Raw genomic sequence first — 15314 nt, forward strand, 5'->3', positions numbered from 1 at the left:
CGCGCACGCTGCCTCACTACAAGCCGCGCTCCGTGCACCATGTCCTATGACTCGTGCTTAGTGCACCGTGTCCCGTGATTCGTGCCCTGCGCCCCGTGTGCCGTGTGCCATGTGTATTTCAATTTAGTTTATTTCTTTGTAATTTCTATATTCTTCATTGGGTTGTATTACGTCCGGTAGTGTATCTTTGTATCACAGTAATTTCACCAACGGAATGGATATCTCTACCTATAGCTAATTCTATTATTTCCCCTCTTAGTCCTCTATTAACCTTAAATTATAATTGGTCTCTCTTTTGTAGCTTCTCCGTTACATTTCATTCGTCTTCAGTAGCAGAATCATATGTAGAGGAATCTGATATCATACGCAAAGCGGTCATTGTTGGTTCTAACGATTTTTTTTCTGTTACGAATATGCTTGGATTTAACAAAAGAAAGTGGCTCCACAAGCCCCCAACGGGCTCCATTGTTTCAGGATGCAGATTACATTTCAAGAGCAAAAAGTATGGGTGAAATTGAATATTAACGAGGACTAGCCACAACAGCTCACATTAGTGAGTGATGCTCCGCATATTGTTACAAGATGCATACTTATGAGACCATCAAAACCCAATACATATATGCATCCATATTACATGCTGTTGCTAAAATTAATTGCACGGAGAGAAAATGAAGATATGCATGTGCAATAAGGGTTCAGATGTCTTCGCAAAAAGAACCCTAGTAGCGAAGAAAAGATTTAGGGACAGATATTGGCATAATGACATTCAAGGAAAGTGGTAGAATTATCTAGCTTCATAAATCATGCAGAATAGTTTCGGTCAAATTTGATGTAACCAATAAGTGTGAGATCACTTACTCAAATTTTGTCGGACTAGGGGCTTTTTTTGCGGCCTAAGAGATAACCTAACTATGGTATCAAACGTGTGTAAATATAAAAGACGTAGTTAATTGTCTATTTCTAGCTATCAAACAAACAACGATATACACTTTTGTATCTCAAGTAAGAAAATCACATCAATAATCAACTTATGTTCAAATTCGCCGGATACGCCTTCCACTTTTTTCATCATAAAACTTTTTATGTTAAAAAATTTCAGTTTAAAGAACTAAAACTAGGAATTATTGGTGAATGAAATTACAGTTGATCACTGTGAATATGTGATAATCGACTTTGTAACAAACAGTGTAATGGTAGTAAACAACCATGTCTGCCCAAAATCTTTAACAGACCAAAATCACAATAATTTAAATTGCAAAAAGATAAAAACAGTTCATAAACCAACAAAGACTGGACTAACCAAGCACGTGACCTGCCAAAGAAATTTTCCTGCAAAAATTTCTTTATTTTTTGCTTTATGTAATTTGATCTGCTTTTTGGACCAAAAGACATACCATTGTTCTCTCTGAATCAATCACACGCACATCCCTTCAGTCCAAATCACTGAATATAAAGCAAATTTTTTGCTTCCCAAAAAATACAACTAGCTTTTTTCATTACATAAAATACATTTTTTTAATTTTCAAATTACAATCCACATCTGTATCTGTGATGCCTTGGCCTTTTGTTTTGGACCTTTTTGCAGTATGTTGTTTCTATCTAGATATATGAGTACTACTCCTATTGAAATGTGTGAATTATGGGATGATTGAATAGAGGTTGCGAGTGTACGCTGTTCATCAAAAAACAAGTTGGATTTTTTACATTTTTGTGAGGAATCTGTAGAGATTTTTCCCCCTTTACTACCTCTTTGCTATGAGATAGGAATATCTAGGATCAGTTCAAGTTGCGTGGAATTCACGTACAAACTCAATTCCCAGATCTCAAGGCTTGGTTTTCAAGAATATACCCCTCATTTCTTGGTTTCACTTCATCCCATATTTGTGAAGAAATCTACTCCGTTTGGTTCAAAACAGCATCTTTATCATCTGGGCCTTTTGTTTTTGGGGTTTTTTGCCTGTAGTTGTCGAATTTCATAGAGATTCAGTGAGAAGATTGTGGTGATTTGGGATTTGAACCGAGTGAAAAGTGGGAAACTTTCTTTGGTTATGGTGGTTTTGGGCTACTTTAGTTGGTATCATTTGTTCTATGAAGGGAATGAGAATTATGCAGAGAAGGTGAAATTAGTGGATTGAGTATGGAAAGAGGAAAGTTTCTGCTGTGGCAAGTGGGATTGCTGGTGTTGGCAATAATTGAGCCTTCTTATTCAACTCTATCTCCTTCTGGTGTGAATTATGAAGGTAGATTTTCTTCTTTCTCAATTCTTTTTCTTTGCATATAAAGACAAGATAATTTCTTTTTTTTCTCAGTAATTTGGAAATTCGATGGAATGTTCTTTGTTTGGAACTCAATCCCTGTGCCTAATGTTCTAGATTGTGTTTTCCATTCAATTTTTCATTTAATTCGGTTTTTATAGTGGCTCCACTAATAAATGTTTCCTGTTTTTTCATCTACTTGTTTGCTATCTTTAATGCTCTGCCTTACACTGCATTTACTTGTGTCTTTTGGCTCTCTTGTGAGGAAAGTATAAGAAAGTATAAGACTGATATTAGTAGCTTTGTTTCCATATCTGCTGCATCTCCCTGCAGTTGTTGCTCTAATGGCGATAAAGAACGACTTACATGATCCTTACAATGTGCTGGAGAATTGGGATGCTAATTCTGTTGATCCTTGTAGTTGGAGAATGGTTACTTGTGCCCAAGATAATTATGTCTCTGCTCTGTAAGTTGCTTGGCTGCACAAAATATTGCTTAATGATGTAATAATTTTCTTAATCTCATCACTAATCTTTCTTGTTGCCAATGCTTCGTGGTTGACCAGAGGACTACCTAGCCTTGGTTTGTCCGGAACTTTGTCGCCCGGAATAGCGAACCTCAGTAATTTGCAATCTGTGTGAGTATATTATCTGTATGTTATTTTCAGTGGATTGAGTGTGATTTTGCTAATGAGATAAGTTGGAAACGCTTTCATGTGTCGGCTAGGTTACTGCAAAACAATGCAATCACCGGTACTATTCCAGCTGCTGTTGGGAGGTTAGAAAAGCTTCAAACACTCGACCTCTCTAATAACGAGCTGACCGGTGAAATTCCCAGTTCTTTGGGAGATCTGAAGAACTTGAACTACCTGTGAGTTAACTACCAGTTTAAAAATTGCAAAATATCAACACTTAACATTTCTTTAGATTGACTCTCATGTCCGTTATTCTTATGGCAAGACAGGCGGCTTAACAATAACAGCCTTACTGGACCCATTCCCGAATCGCTGACCAAAATCGAGAGCCTCACCCTCGTGTATGCAAATCCTTCATTTACTATGGTCATTGATGGGCTGAAGTCTCTTCCTTTATTCAACATATGTAGGCTTATTGTATTAACATTTGTTGCAGGGATCTTTCCTTCAATAATTTCAGTGGCTCGTTGCCGAAAATTCCTGCTAGAACGTTCAAGTGAGTTATCATTTTAGCTACGTGAACGTTTAAGTGAGTATCTTTTAACTAAAGTAGCTTTATTGCTCCAACCATTTTTCAGATTAGTTGGGAATCCTCTAATTTGTGGACAGAATCAAAACAATTGTTCTGTTGTCTATCCAGAGCCTTTGTCCTTCCCACCAGATGCTGTTAAAGGCAAGCCCCGTCTCATCTTCAAGATGTAGCATCTATCACCTGTGGCTCTTGATCGAGATGGTATATTGTCTGAGTTCTATTTTTCTAACCAGGTCAATCAAACTCTGGAGCGAAACATCATGTTGCAGTTACTTTTGGAGCAAGCTTTGGTGGTGCTTTTTTTATAATTGCCGTTGTTGGCTTGATTTTTTGGTGGCGTTACAGGCGCAATCAGCAGATATTCTTTGATGTTAATGGTAAGTTTACATTTTTAGAATTAGAAATGAATGCATTATACTAATTTATATTGATATGTTGATGTTTCTCATCTGGTAATGGTGTTTTCTTTTTATATTAGCATGTGCACTTTTGCAGGCCTTGAAAGTTTACAAATATTCAGTTTATGGAATTAAGATATAACCACCGATCGTGACAAGTTTCTTTGTTTGATAGTTTCTTCGTATAACTTATTGAACTGATCTTTAACATGCTTCTGGTTGCCCTTTTGTTGTAGAGTTACACTCATTTATGTAAAGCAAAAGTTATGAGATGTGTTTATTTCTGTTATAATACCTGACATGGCAGCCTCCCTTGCAACATCACTAATAGAAATCGAAAACCTTACTAGTCTTGTTAATCTTCATCGATCATCTTTACCTGTGTATAATCAAGTGATGCAAGCTTTGTTTGCTCCTTGTTACATCATATACAAATACTATGTTTATTTTGTAGTACTATGTGCTAATTCACTTCAAGAACAAGAAGTTCAATACTTTAAGTGAATGCAGAAAATTATCTTATGATTCTTATCCCCTGTCTTCTTCTAAGCAGCATTTATTTGGTTTGAAACTGATTTCCGTTTCTACGACTTTTATCAGAGCAATATGACCCCGAGGTACGCTTAGGGCATTTAAGAAGGTATACTTTTAAGGAACTCAGAATCGCAACGGATCATTTCAACACAAAGAATATATTGGGAAAGGGAGGATTTGGTGTTGTATACAAGGGTCGCTTGAACAACGGGACTGTGGTGGCCGTGAAAAGGATAAAGGATTACAATGCTGTTGGTGGAGAGATACAATTCCAGACGGAAGTAGAGTTGATCAGCTTGGCTGTTCATAGGAATCTCCTCCGACTTTGGGGGTTCTGCTCGACTGAAAGTGAGCGACTCCTAATCTATCCTTACATGCCAAATGGCAGCGTCGCATCCAGACTCAAAGGTATGCAACAATCAATCATTACTTACGTCATTATGAAAAGGAAAGAAACATGTCACGTCAAGCGAGATTAACATAATTTGATTTTCTTCGCAGACCATATCCATGGGAGGCCGGTACTGGACTGGTCGAGGAGGAAGAGGATAGCGCTGGGCACTGCACGTGGCTTGGTGTATCTGCACGAGCAGTGTGACCCCAAAGTCATCCATCGCGATGTCAAAGCTGCCAACATTCTGTTGGACGAAGACTTTGAGGCTGTGGTTGGCGACTTTGGATTGGCAAAGCTCTTAGACCACCGCGATTCTCATGTCACCACAGCTGTCCGCGGCACTGTTGGTCATATAGCGCCTGAATATCTCTCTACAGGGCAATCATCCGAGAAGACTGATGTGTTTGGGTTTGGAATCCTACTCCTCGAGCTGATCACAGGGCAGAAAGCAGTTGATTTTGGGCGGGGAAACAACCAGAAAGGAGTTATACTGGATTGGGTACGACCTTATAACTCTCTCTCTCTCACACTTTCAACGATGTGATGGCGTTGCTTACTCTCGGTCTTGATTTAGGTAAAGAAGCTCCACCAAGAAGGGAAGCTGAGCCTTATGGCAGACAAAGATCTAAAGAATGAGTACGACAGAATGGAGCTTGAAGAAATGGTTCAGGTGGCACTTCTGTGCACTCAGTTCAATCCGTTGCATCGCCCTAAAATGTCGGAGGTCTTGAGAATGCTGGAAGGCGACGGCCTAGCAGAGAAGTGGGAACAATCACAGAACAACGAGACCACACCTAGATTCCGAACATTTGAACAACCTATTCAGAGATACTCGGACTTCATTGAGGAGTCCTCCCTCGTAGTCGAGGCTATGGAGCTCTCGGGGCCAAGGTAGCATAGCATCTTTTCATGAGGTTCGTTTGTCTTCTAATACTACTAAGCTAAGCTAAAAGCTTTGAAAAATTTGCATTCACTCATCATGTCTATAGTGTTTGTTTGAACCTCTGTATTTGAAATCACCTGTATAAAAGAAAGAAAAAGTTATGTGCATTTACTTGCTTGTTCAAAGTATTAGATTCATTAGGCTCACTCCAAATCCTAGATTTTCAAGAAATGGTGCCTCTAATATTTAAGGTAGGTGGTTATGCTCACAACAAATTTTTGCTATTGAAATTAAATGTGGCCCAAAATATACATTATTGAAGATGAGAGGATTTGAGTGGGGCATTAGCCCAACCCAAGAAATGAAATACAATTGGAGAGAGATTAGAAATAGATAATGGTGATTAAAAAGGTGAATGGATCTGGAAAAAGAAAACAGCAGCACGTGGGCGAACATAGATTCGCCGGCAGATAAGTGCCGCCTACCGCACAAATAGGAAACGTGTTGCGTTGCACAAACATTCGCTTCGCCGACAACTTTACAGTTAATTTATTTCACACATCTCAATAAAATACCCTAAACCTGTATGCAAATATGAAACAATTACTAGTCACTCCGTTCAATTTTTATCTTTTTTGCAATTTTAGCATAAGCAAAAATAGAGGAATGATATGCTGCCTCCCTTATGTGAGCTCCTTATGTGAGCACCTGATAGAACTTCAATTCTACCGATTCAAGAGCACACAAATTATGACAGAAAATAAACACAAACCCTAGCAGCAACTAGGATTCCAAACACACGGTTTCGAGAAGAAGATATTTTTATTTCTTGATTCTCGATAATTTTGACTCTCTAATGGACTCTATATATAGAGTCCGGATCCTGCTTGATTCGACTCTACGATTCGGGAAAGAATCAAGAAGAAAACCCGAAAAGATTTAATAATAATATTCTAAACAAAAATATCCAAAAATAGGGAAATTAAATAAAGCAACAAATAATAAAAGATCTGCTATCTCTAATGTGGCGTGAAGTCACGGTAGCGAGTCGGTTTGGGGGCGTTCCTCCTGGGACGATCCTTCTTTGGCTGCTGCACCTCTTTCGCCTTTGCGGTGTGCTTTTTGAGTTGCGTAGCTACCTCGGCATTGGTTGTTGCAGGAGGTTCGGGCTGCCCATCCAGCATGTTCTCCTCGTCCTGTATTACAGTGTCGTTGAGTCCCCTATCAGCACCACTCTAATTTGACACACTTTTAGCGTTGTTCGTTTCGATTTATCTATTTAGTTTAATTCTAATACGTTAAAAAATGTTATTGCAATTTTTAATTTCACAAAATTCATAAAAATCAAAGCTCGATTTGCTTGTTTTCTCTATAATTTCAAATAAATGAATAAAATAATAAATCAAGCTTTGATTTTTATGAATTTTGCGAAATTAAAAATTGCAATGACATTTTTTAATGTATTAGAATCAAACTAAATAGATAAATCGAAACGAAAAATGTTAAAAATGGGTCAAACGAGAATGGTGCTCACATAAGGAGCTCACATAAGGTATGTAGCATATCATTCCTCAGCAAAAATATACCGAGTATAAACTTTAATTCTTTTTGTAATCATTTAAATACCATTAATAATAGTTCCTTATATATATCTATGATAATTTGAACTATCAGATTTATTGATTAGAGAAAGTATCCCTACCCTCGATTGAAATACGTTTCATTATAAAATTTAAATTTGTAGTGATTTTAGAAATAGTAAATTCCAAATAAGAATTTTTATGTTATGCAAAAGGGTTTTATTTAACAGCAAAGTAAAGAAAGCATTAAAATTTGAATACACCAAAAATAAAAGGGTTCCATCATAGAACCTTCTTTCATAAATCACAACAAATTTGAAGTTTGGTGCACTTCTTTACATTTATATAATATACGTTCTACATTCATTATATATTTTCGTACTAAAATTAGTACCATTTTTATATATGTAAGTGATTGATTTAATTTTTTTAGTGGTCATACCATTGGTTGATTTTTATTTTTAATAAAAACAATTTATTTATTTTTAGTTGTCATACCATTGGTTGCTTTTTATTTTTAATAAAAACACTATATTTTCGCTTGATTACTTTATTATCTTTCATATATTATTTTTATGTTATTCTCTTTTATTTTACTATCTCTTTATATTTTTATTTTTTAAACTTTATTATCTCTATACTTAATTCAATAAATATTATTTTCTACAATTTCTTATTATCACTTTATAACGGGATAGATGGACGACATTATTTTTAAAGTGAGATTAATTCACTACTGATTATATTTTAACCATTTTTTTTATTAAGCCTCATACTAGATTTTCAATTATTTTTTTACTAAAATTGATGTAATAGTATTCCATTCATCCCATTATAAACAACGCGCTTCTTTTGAACATCAAAATTTAAAACATTACTACTAATATATAAAGAAATAAGTGGAGAGAGAGTAAATTTCGAAATGGAGAAAAATGGACGAGTTACGACTTAGAAGAATAAAGTAAGTGATGAAGTATCATTTTTTTAGCTAAAAACTAGGATACTCTGAAAAGGAAAATAACTCATAAATTTATAAAACGAATGAAGTACTAGTACTCCGTAGTATTTATTTTCAGTGGATGAAGATAACACTTCTAACTGTTTAAGTGAACAAATAAAGATATATGTGTCATCGTATTAATTTCATATTTACTACTCACTCTGTCATAAGCTAGTTAAGTCGTATTCATTTTTGGATTTTTCTCAAGATAGTTGAGTCATTTTCCTTTTTGGCTATGCTCTCTTTCCTCTTATTTTATTCTTTCTTTCTTTCTTCATTTTAATTTTTAACACATCAACTTCTAAAATTTCTTACTCAAAAGAAATGCCTTAATTACCTTGAGACTACCTTGAGACCTGGAGAATATATAGCAAGATCACTCATAGACGGTAATTCTTACTTAAAAAAAATTATGTAACAAGACGTATTTGTTCATTAGTCAAACGAAAATTGATTTGATCTCATTTTGTTAATAGTATAAAATATCAATTTTCTTTGAAAATGATATACACTAGCTTAAATATGCAAACTATACTCATTTTTAAGTTCTAAAAACAAAATATCTTAAAATCAATAAAATTAAATTTACCACAATCATACCTTTCTCGAGCCCTTGTGCAAGGTAACTAGAAAATATTAAATTATAGTACTCTCATTTCCAACACTCATTTTTTAAAAAATAATAATAAATAATTAAAATAGAGAAGGTGAATAAAAGAAGAGTCAAAATGAGTAATTCAAAATGAAACGCATTTAGAGGAACAAATAATAGTACAGGGCTAAATTCTATAAATAGGTGATTCTGGAAAACTGCTTCCATGGATAGGTTTTTTTATTTTTTTTTGTTTCTATCACTGAGTGTTACGCATTCTGAATACGCATTCTTAGAATGCGTATTTAAACACGCATTCTTAGAATGCGTAACTTAGGTGAATATTCGCAGAATAAGAATAGAATGCGTGTCTAACGTGAATAAAATTGGTGCAGCACAGAACAGAATCGCAGACGCCGCCGCTTCTGAACTACACTTTCTCGCAAAACCCTTCCAAGAATGCTACCTTGTTGTCCGATTCTTGCATAAATCGCCCAAATTCGTCTAATTGTTTCTCCCTCAAGGTAAGTTACATGCTTTTCTTCTTCATTTAGCATATATTCATAGTTTATGGTGAAAATTGTAATTTTAGGTCGACGGGAGCGGCGGCGGTAGGTCGTCGGGAGTGGCGGCGGCGGCGAAGAAGCAGCGGAGTCCAGAAGATAGTGGAGTGAAGCGGCGTCTGCGATTTTTTTCTTATTTGCCCCAATTTTATTCACTTTAGATATGCATTCTTAGAATGCGTATTTACTTTTATTTTTCTCTTCTTTTTCTGCTAATTTATTTATTCACCTAAGTTACGCATTCTAAAACTGCGTATGCAGCAGTGTTCCAGAATCACCTATATACGGAAATGCTATAGCGTCAACACGTATGTGGAAATAAGATTGGAAAGTGGAGTAATTTAGTGGCCCGTAAGCCGGTCGCGCATCTAGCGTTTACATTAAAAAATCTCGTTGATTAGTTAACAGCGAGGGTAGTTTCGTCATTCAATTACTAGTATGTTGACAGTGAAGAACCACCACTAATCCCTCTTCAATCCAATCACTCTTTAACCGAACTTTATAAGGAGTAATTTCTTTGGCTTTTTTTCGGAATCTCATAAGTAATCATTTTTAGTCCATAGTAATCTCAGAACTCTACATGCTAGAAGACCAACTCACATTTCTTGAAAATTAATACCCACATACATATACTCCGCCACTTTTACAGGAAAAAGAAAAAAGAATTGGCCGTTCTTTCTTCTTTGAGGTTTTGGCTGTATTCCACCAAGATGGTGAATTTGTATTCTAGTCTATCGTCCATGGATTTGAAAAAGATTGCATTTTCAGATCAGGTATTATCATCTCAGCGGAGGAAGATAGTTTCGCCCTGTAGCTTCGGCATCGCGCTGTTCTTCATCGTCTTGAGCGCATTGCTGTTTAGTGTTACATCTAAAGGCCCTTTTCTTCAAGGGTTGTACAATCTTGGCTCACGCGGTAATGATACTTCTTTTGTTTCTTGGACTAATAGTTCTAGTTCTAGTTCAAGTGTTACTCCCAATTTGCAATTTCCTTTGAATGAAACCCTTGATGCAAATGTAACTGTGAAATCTGGAAAAGGGGAGAAGGGTTTTGAGAGTGCCCCTGCGGGGGATCAGTCGGTGAAGTTCGAAGATGTGAGCTTTATTGTTGAGGGAAGTGTTGGAGTGGAGAGAGGTGCCAGAAACCGGTCTCAGCCTGTTGGGGGTGCAATCTTGGTGGATGATAGTGGGGGAAGAAGGGAATCTGGGGTGCCCCGTATTGGTGATTCCACTGTTAAGTCTATTGGGGATGAACAGAGCTCGTGTGGGCCGGGGATTGAATCTTTGGAAGGCGGCCGAGTTGGTAATTGTTCGAATGAGGGCAGTAATGGAGGTTTAGGTTTAGGGAATGGAGGAGTGACTGTACCTGCACCTGCTGGAGGTGATAGATCCTACAAGAACTGTGACATCTTCAATGGTAGATGGGTGAGGGATGATGATGCAGAGCCATATTATCCTCCTGGTTCCTGTCCTTATATCGATAGGGACTTCGATTGCCACCTGAATGGGAGACCTGATAGTGAGTATATTAAGTGGAGATGGCAGCCATATGACTGTAGCATCCCCAGGTATGGTTTATATTGTGATTTCGATTATCAGAGGATCTAGGGATTACTCTATTTGGGTAATTTTGGAATGCATGTCCAATAATTGTTTCCTATATTGGTGTGGCTTTTTGTAGGTATAACAATGTTGACAATTTGAGTTTGAAATATATACTTATGGAAGCAAATGATGACTGTTCTCGTGCTTGTTTCTAACTATAGCAATGTAGTGGAGAATATGCATACATGAATGATCTAGTGATTCGAATAATTTTAATGTGTATTGCATTATCTAAGTTTCTCAGACATGTGTTGCTTTTGAGCTTTAGAGCCTCCACCAGTGATCTGCTAGTATTCCAGGTCAACAAACAAGTTCTCATAGAGCTAAGCTTCTTGATAGTTGATAATTTCATTTACTGATTTCTTTCTTGCTAAACTATCTACATTGTTGAGATACTTTTAGGAAATTTATCGGGGATATGTTGTTAGCAACGTGTTTTTCACAGTCGGAATTTATGGAACTACAGTTTCTTGTTATTGTTAAAGAAAATGAAACCTCTAACATAAGTTTGCTAAGAGGGACATAGTGAATGCTTCGGATTGCTTTGCATCAACTTAATATCTAATTGTAGAACTGATAATTATGCTGCTGCTGGCTTAGCAGACACTATGGTAATACTTATATTCGTTTGATGTATAAATGTACTTTTTTTTATGGTTTCTAGGTTCAATGTGATTGATTTTCTCGAGAGACTTAGAGGGAAAAAGCTAGTATTTGTTGGCGACTCTTTGAATAGGAACATGTGGGAATCTCTTGTTTGCATTCTCCGCCATGGAGTTGCAGACAAAAGCCGAGTCTATGAGATATCTGGGAAGCACGAATTCAAAAAGAAAGGATTTTATGCTTTCCGATTTGAGGTATGTTCTCTACATTTCAAATTGAAAAATAAATATTGAAACACACGTTTCTAATTCTTTACACTTTGGCTGTATTTGAAATTTGAAGGACTACAACTGCTCTGTAGACTTTGTTAGTTCTCCTTTCCTTGTAAAAGAATCATCCTTCAACGGAAAGAATGGCTCTGTTGAGACATTGAGACTGGATTTGATGGATGCTACAACTTCAATGTATCATGATGCAGACGTGCTCATTTTCAATACCGGTCATTGGTGGACTCATGAGAAAATTTCCCGTGGGTGAGTTTGTCTTATATCTCTCATGAAAGTTGAAACAAGGTTTCATTGAAACACATACCGTAGTTTAATTACAAGTACTACTATATGTCGATTATTCCTATTAATTGTAATATTTATTTTCTTTTTATAGAGAAGGCTATTACCAGGAAGGTGATTATGTGCACCCGAGACTCAAAGTTTTGGAAGCATTCAAGAGGGCGCTCACCACTTGGGCCAGATGGGTTGATAAGAACATTGATAGTAACAAAACTGAAGTTGTTTTTAGAGGATATTCGGTCACACATTTTAGGTATGTTTGTAAACCTCAGTGCCCTGCTTTGGCCTCACATATAACTTTATATGCTGTTCATGTTATCGTCGCTTGTTTTCTATTTATGACCATAGCATAATGTTTGTGAAGATTGAGGTTCTGATGAAATGATGTTAATTTGATTTAGCCTCATTCTGAAAAAAAGACAACCTTCCTAACTATATGTTTAAGATATTTTATTTTCTTAGATTGTGAATGGATTGATTATATCAGGTTTAAGATTAGATTTTTTGATAGGGACTTACATTAAATGTTTGAGCGATGCATTTCCCATTAAATCTAAGTAATACAACTGCATTGATAGGTGCATAATACCAAATTGCATAATGCATATACATAATGAATTTTTAGGCATTAAAGACTTGAAATAATTGAGCTATGTATTGTCGAGGATGATCTTAAATGTTGGTTTGGTGCAGGGGTGGGCCGTGGAACGCGGGAGGTCAGTGCAGCAACGAAACGGAGCCAATAATGAAGGATGCTTATCTAGCAAAGTACCCTGCGAAAATGAGGATTCTAGAACACGTGCTCAAGGAGACGAAAACCCCGGTGGCGTATCTGAACATAAGCCGGCTGACGGACTATAGAAAGGACGGGCACCCATCGGTTTACAGGCCGGAGTCACAGAACGAAGTCCACGCGCAAGACTGCAGCCACTGGTGCTTGCCCGGAGTGCCGGATACATGGAACGAGCTGCTTTATGTGTCACTCTTGAAGAGTGGAAAGGGATCTTGGAGTGGTTCCCTTTAGATTTGTTCAATCTTTGTTTCTTTACACATATTTTTTGTTTGTTGTGGTGCTAAATGTATAATAGTAGAATGTTTGATGCAATACACCATTGTTAATCGATTTAAGTGTTTATAAGTATTTAATTAAATCCCACATAAAAGAGAGGCAATAGAAATAGGATAATAGTACAAAGTAAGTGAAGGTACGAAATACAAGAGCCAAATAAGGTGAGTCCTTGCCGTAGGGTGACTTGCCGGTGAGGTGGAGAGATGGAGCAACGCTATTGGTCGCTTCAAATCGCCGCCGCTGGGTGGAATTCCTCATTCCACCACATTTCTGAACTCTCACATAGAAAGCTGAGGAGGAATTTGCATCTGGATTTAGGGGGTTTAAATAGAAGATGTTTGTATCATTGTGTGTGTGTGTGTGAGAGAGAGAGAGGTGGTAACTGGTAATGGTATGATGATATCATGACCAACTTATGAATTGCCTAATCTCTCTCTCAGTAGACATTCCACCATTATTTAGTTAAGTTGTTATGGATTTCTTGTTTCTACGATTTTGTATTTTTGTTTGAAAGATGCCAAACTCGATTTTTACCAAATGAACATAATCTCACGAATTAGGGTTTTATTAAAACATTGTTACAATCACCACATAACTATTTACCAAATTAACACAATCAATGCTCGCTTAGTCAAGGGTGTAAAACATATTTTAGCCTGATTTTGAATGGAAATGGAACATTTATTTATCAGCTCAATAAGATTTCAATTAAAAATGAATATAGAAATCGTCATTATAAATTTGTTTTATAATTTATCAACATATACTTCTATTGATATTAACATGCTAGCTTTTGCTAATTGAGCTACTTTAGTGTGGTGTAGTGTATGAGTAGCACTGCACCCACTAATTAGTGCTACTTCACCACTTTCTCTATTTCACAATCAACTAATCTTCCACTAGTATCACATTACGTGTCGCCCATCAACTACTATTATCTTTTTCTAAATTTTATAAAATTAATTTCAAGAAATCATTCCAAGAGTTGAGTCACCATATATATTTGGTGACCAATCAATACAAATACATAGAAAAGGTTGTCCATGCGAGGTGACTCGACTCTTGGAGTATTATTTTTATTTAGCAATTTTATTTCACTGGTATTACAGGTTTACCTACTTAATGCTACAATTATCTTAAAAGTAATTAGCTTACTCAATATAAAAATTAGCCATCATCATATAATATAGTATGTAGTTTTGTTTGACTGTGAAATTTTAATTAAATCATATCACATATATAATCGTGGCTAAATTTAAGGTAGTCATTACATAAAGTGAAAATTACAAATTATTCCATTTTCAGAAATTCGAATAGATTGTTTTTAGAATAAATACAATCAATATGACAATATCATTACATTGACCAAAATTTAATAAATACATCTAAAATTTATTATATTAGGAGTAATAAATAACTTTTCACTTCTGTTGGAATGGAGAAATCAATTAATTGGAGAAAAAGAAATTAAGAGATGAAGTTATGGCAAGAATAAAGAAGGAAATTAATTTAAGATTATGGAAAATCAAATAAAAAGGATATTTGTATAATTAGAATATATTTTTCATGTATAGCTAGACATAGAGCCTATAAAAGGTGGTGTAGCATGCAGAGAATTAATTCAAGTCATTCACAATATAGTCTTTAAAATTCTCCCCCGTCTTTTACTTTCTACAATAGTATTTTATTTTCCGCATTTTACTTTTCAATATGGTATCGGATCAAAGGATCGTTCACTGTCTCTATATCAAAAAAAGAAAAGAAAAAAAGAAAGTTAAAATGCTAGATGGCTGAGTATTGTTTGAAAGCTAGATAGCTGATTATTCTGGAATTTGTTTGGTTGACCAAAGCTAAAATTAGGTGCAGCAGCAGACCTTATGTTTGATTCCACAGTTTGTCCGGCCGAGGGGGAGAAGAAGGTATCCGGCCAGACAGTTCACCTTCAAATCTTCTAATAAGATGCGTAGACCACCAAGGAAAAGTCCGAGAATGGCAGCCAAGAACCACAGCAGAGGAGGAGAGAAATGAGGCATTGTGGTAAAGA

The 15314-nt window shown here is 36.0% G+C and overlaps 2 protein-coding genes across 3 annotated transcripts; both read left to right on the top strand.

Moving 5' to 3' along the window:
• Nucleotides 1-1417: 1417 nt before the first annotated feature.
• On the top strand, nucleotides 1418-5857 carry LOC125205879 (protein NSP-INTERACTING KINASE 3-like). The gene is made up of 11 exons (XM_048105052.1): nucleotides 1418-2240; nucleotides 2589-2721; nucleotides 2821-2892; nucleotides 2982-3125; nucleotides 3219-3290; nucleotides 3386-3445; nucleotides 3528-3622; nucleotides 3715-3858; nucleotides 4480-4821; nucleotides 4915-5306; nucleotides 5382-5857. Exons 1-11 carry the CDS (start codon nucleotides 2138-2140, stop codon nucleotides 5700-5702), a joined length of 1878 nt encoding a protein of 625 aa, XP_047961009.1. The 5' UTR covers nucleotides 1418-2137; the 3' UTR covers nucleotides 5703-5857.
• A 4084-nt stretch (nucleotides 5858-9941) lies between these two features.
• LOC125206084 (protein trichome birefringence-like 2) lies at nucleotides 9942-13324 on the top strand. Of its 2 annotated transcripts, XM_048105381.1 has the most exons (6): nucleotides 9942-10340; nucleotides 10464-10992; nucleotides 11694-11886; nucleotides 11975-12165; nucleotides 12296-12454; nucleotides 12895-13324. In XM_048105381.1, exons 1-6 carry the CDS (start codon nucleotides 10136-10138, stop codon nucleotides 13223-13225), a joined length of 1608 nt encoding a protein of 535 aa, XP_047961338.1. In that variant the 5' UTR covers nucleotides 9942-10135; the 3' UTR covers nucleotides 13226-13324. The 2 variants fall into 2 exon arrangements, with proteins under 2 accessions (XP_047961338.1, XP_047961337.1); XM_048105380.1 differs by having other exon boundaries at nucleotides 9942-10992.
• The last annotated feature ends 1990 nt before the right edge of the window (nucleotides 13325-15314 follow it).

Source organism: Salvia hispanica, chromosome 2 (genome assembly GCF_023119035.1).
Source record: "Salvia hispanica cultivar TCC Black 2014 chromosome 2, UniMelb_Shisp_WGS_1.0, whole genome shotgun sequence".
Lineage (NCBI taxonomy): Eukaryota > Viridiplantae > Streptophyta > Magnoliopsida > Lamiales > Lamiaceae > Salvia > Salvia hispanica.

Excerpts from the sequence above, each read along its gene's own strand:
- LOC125205879 (XM_048105052.1), top strand. The coding sequence starts at position 2,138 with ATGGAAAGAGGAAAGTTTCTGCTGTGGCAAGTGGGATTGCTGGTGTTG. Across the intron at positions 2,241-2,588 it reads TTCTGGTGTGAATTATGAAG|TTGTTGCTCTAATGGCGATA; the intron begins GTAGATTTTCTT and ends ATCTCCCTGCAG. Across the intron at positions 4,822-4,914 it reads CGTCGCATCCAGACTCAAAG|ACCATATCCATGGGAGGCCG; the intron begins GTATGCAACAAT and ends TTTTCTTCGCAG.
- LOC125206084 (XM_048105380.1), top strand. The coding sequence starts at position 10,136 with ATGGTGAATTTGTATTCTAGTCTATCGTCCATGGATTTGAAAAAGATT. Across the intron at positions 12,166-12,295 it reads CATGAGAAAATTTCCCGTGG|AGAAGGCTATTACCAGGAAG; the intron begins GTGAGTTTGTCT and ends TTCTTTTTATAG. Across the intron at positions 12,455-12,894 it reads TATTCGGTCACACATTTTAG|GGGTGGGCCGTGGAACGCGG; the intron begins GTATGTTTGTAA and ends GGTTTGGTGCAG.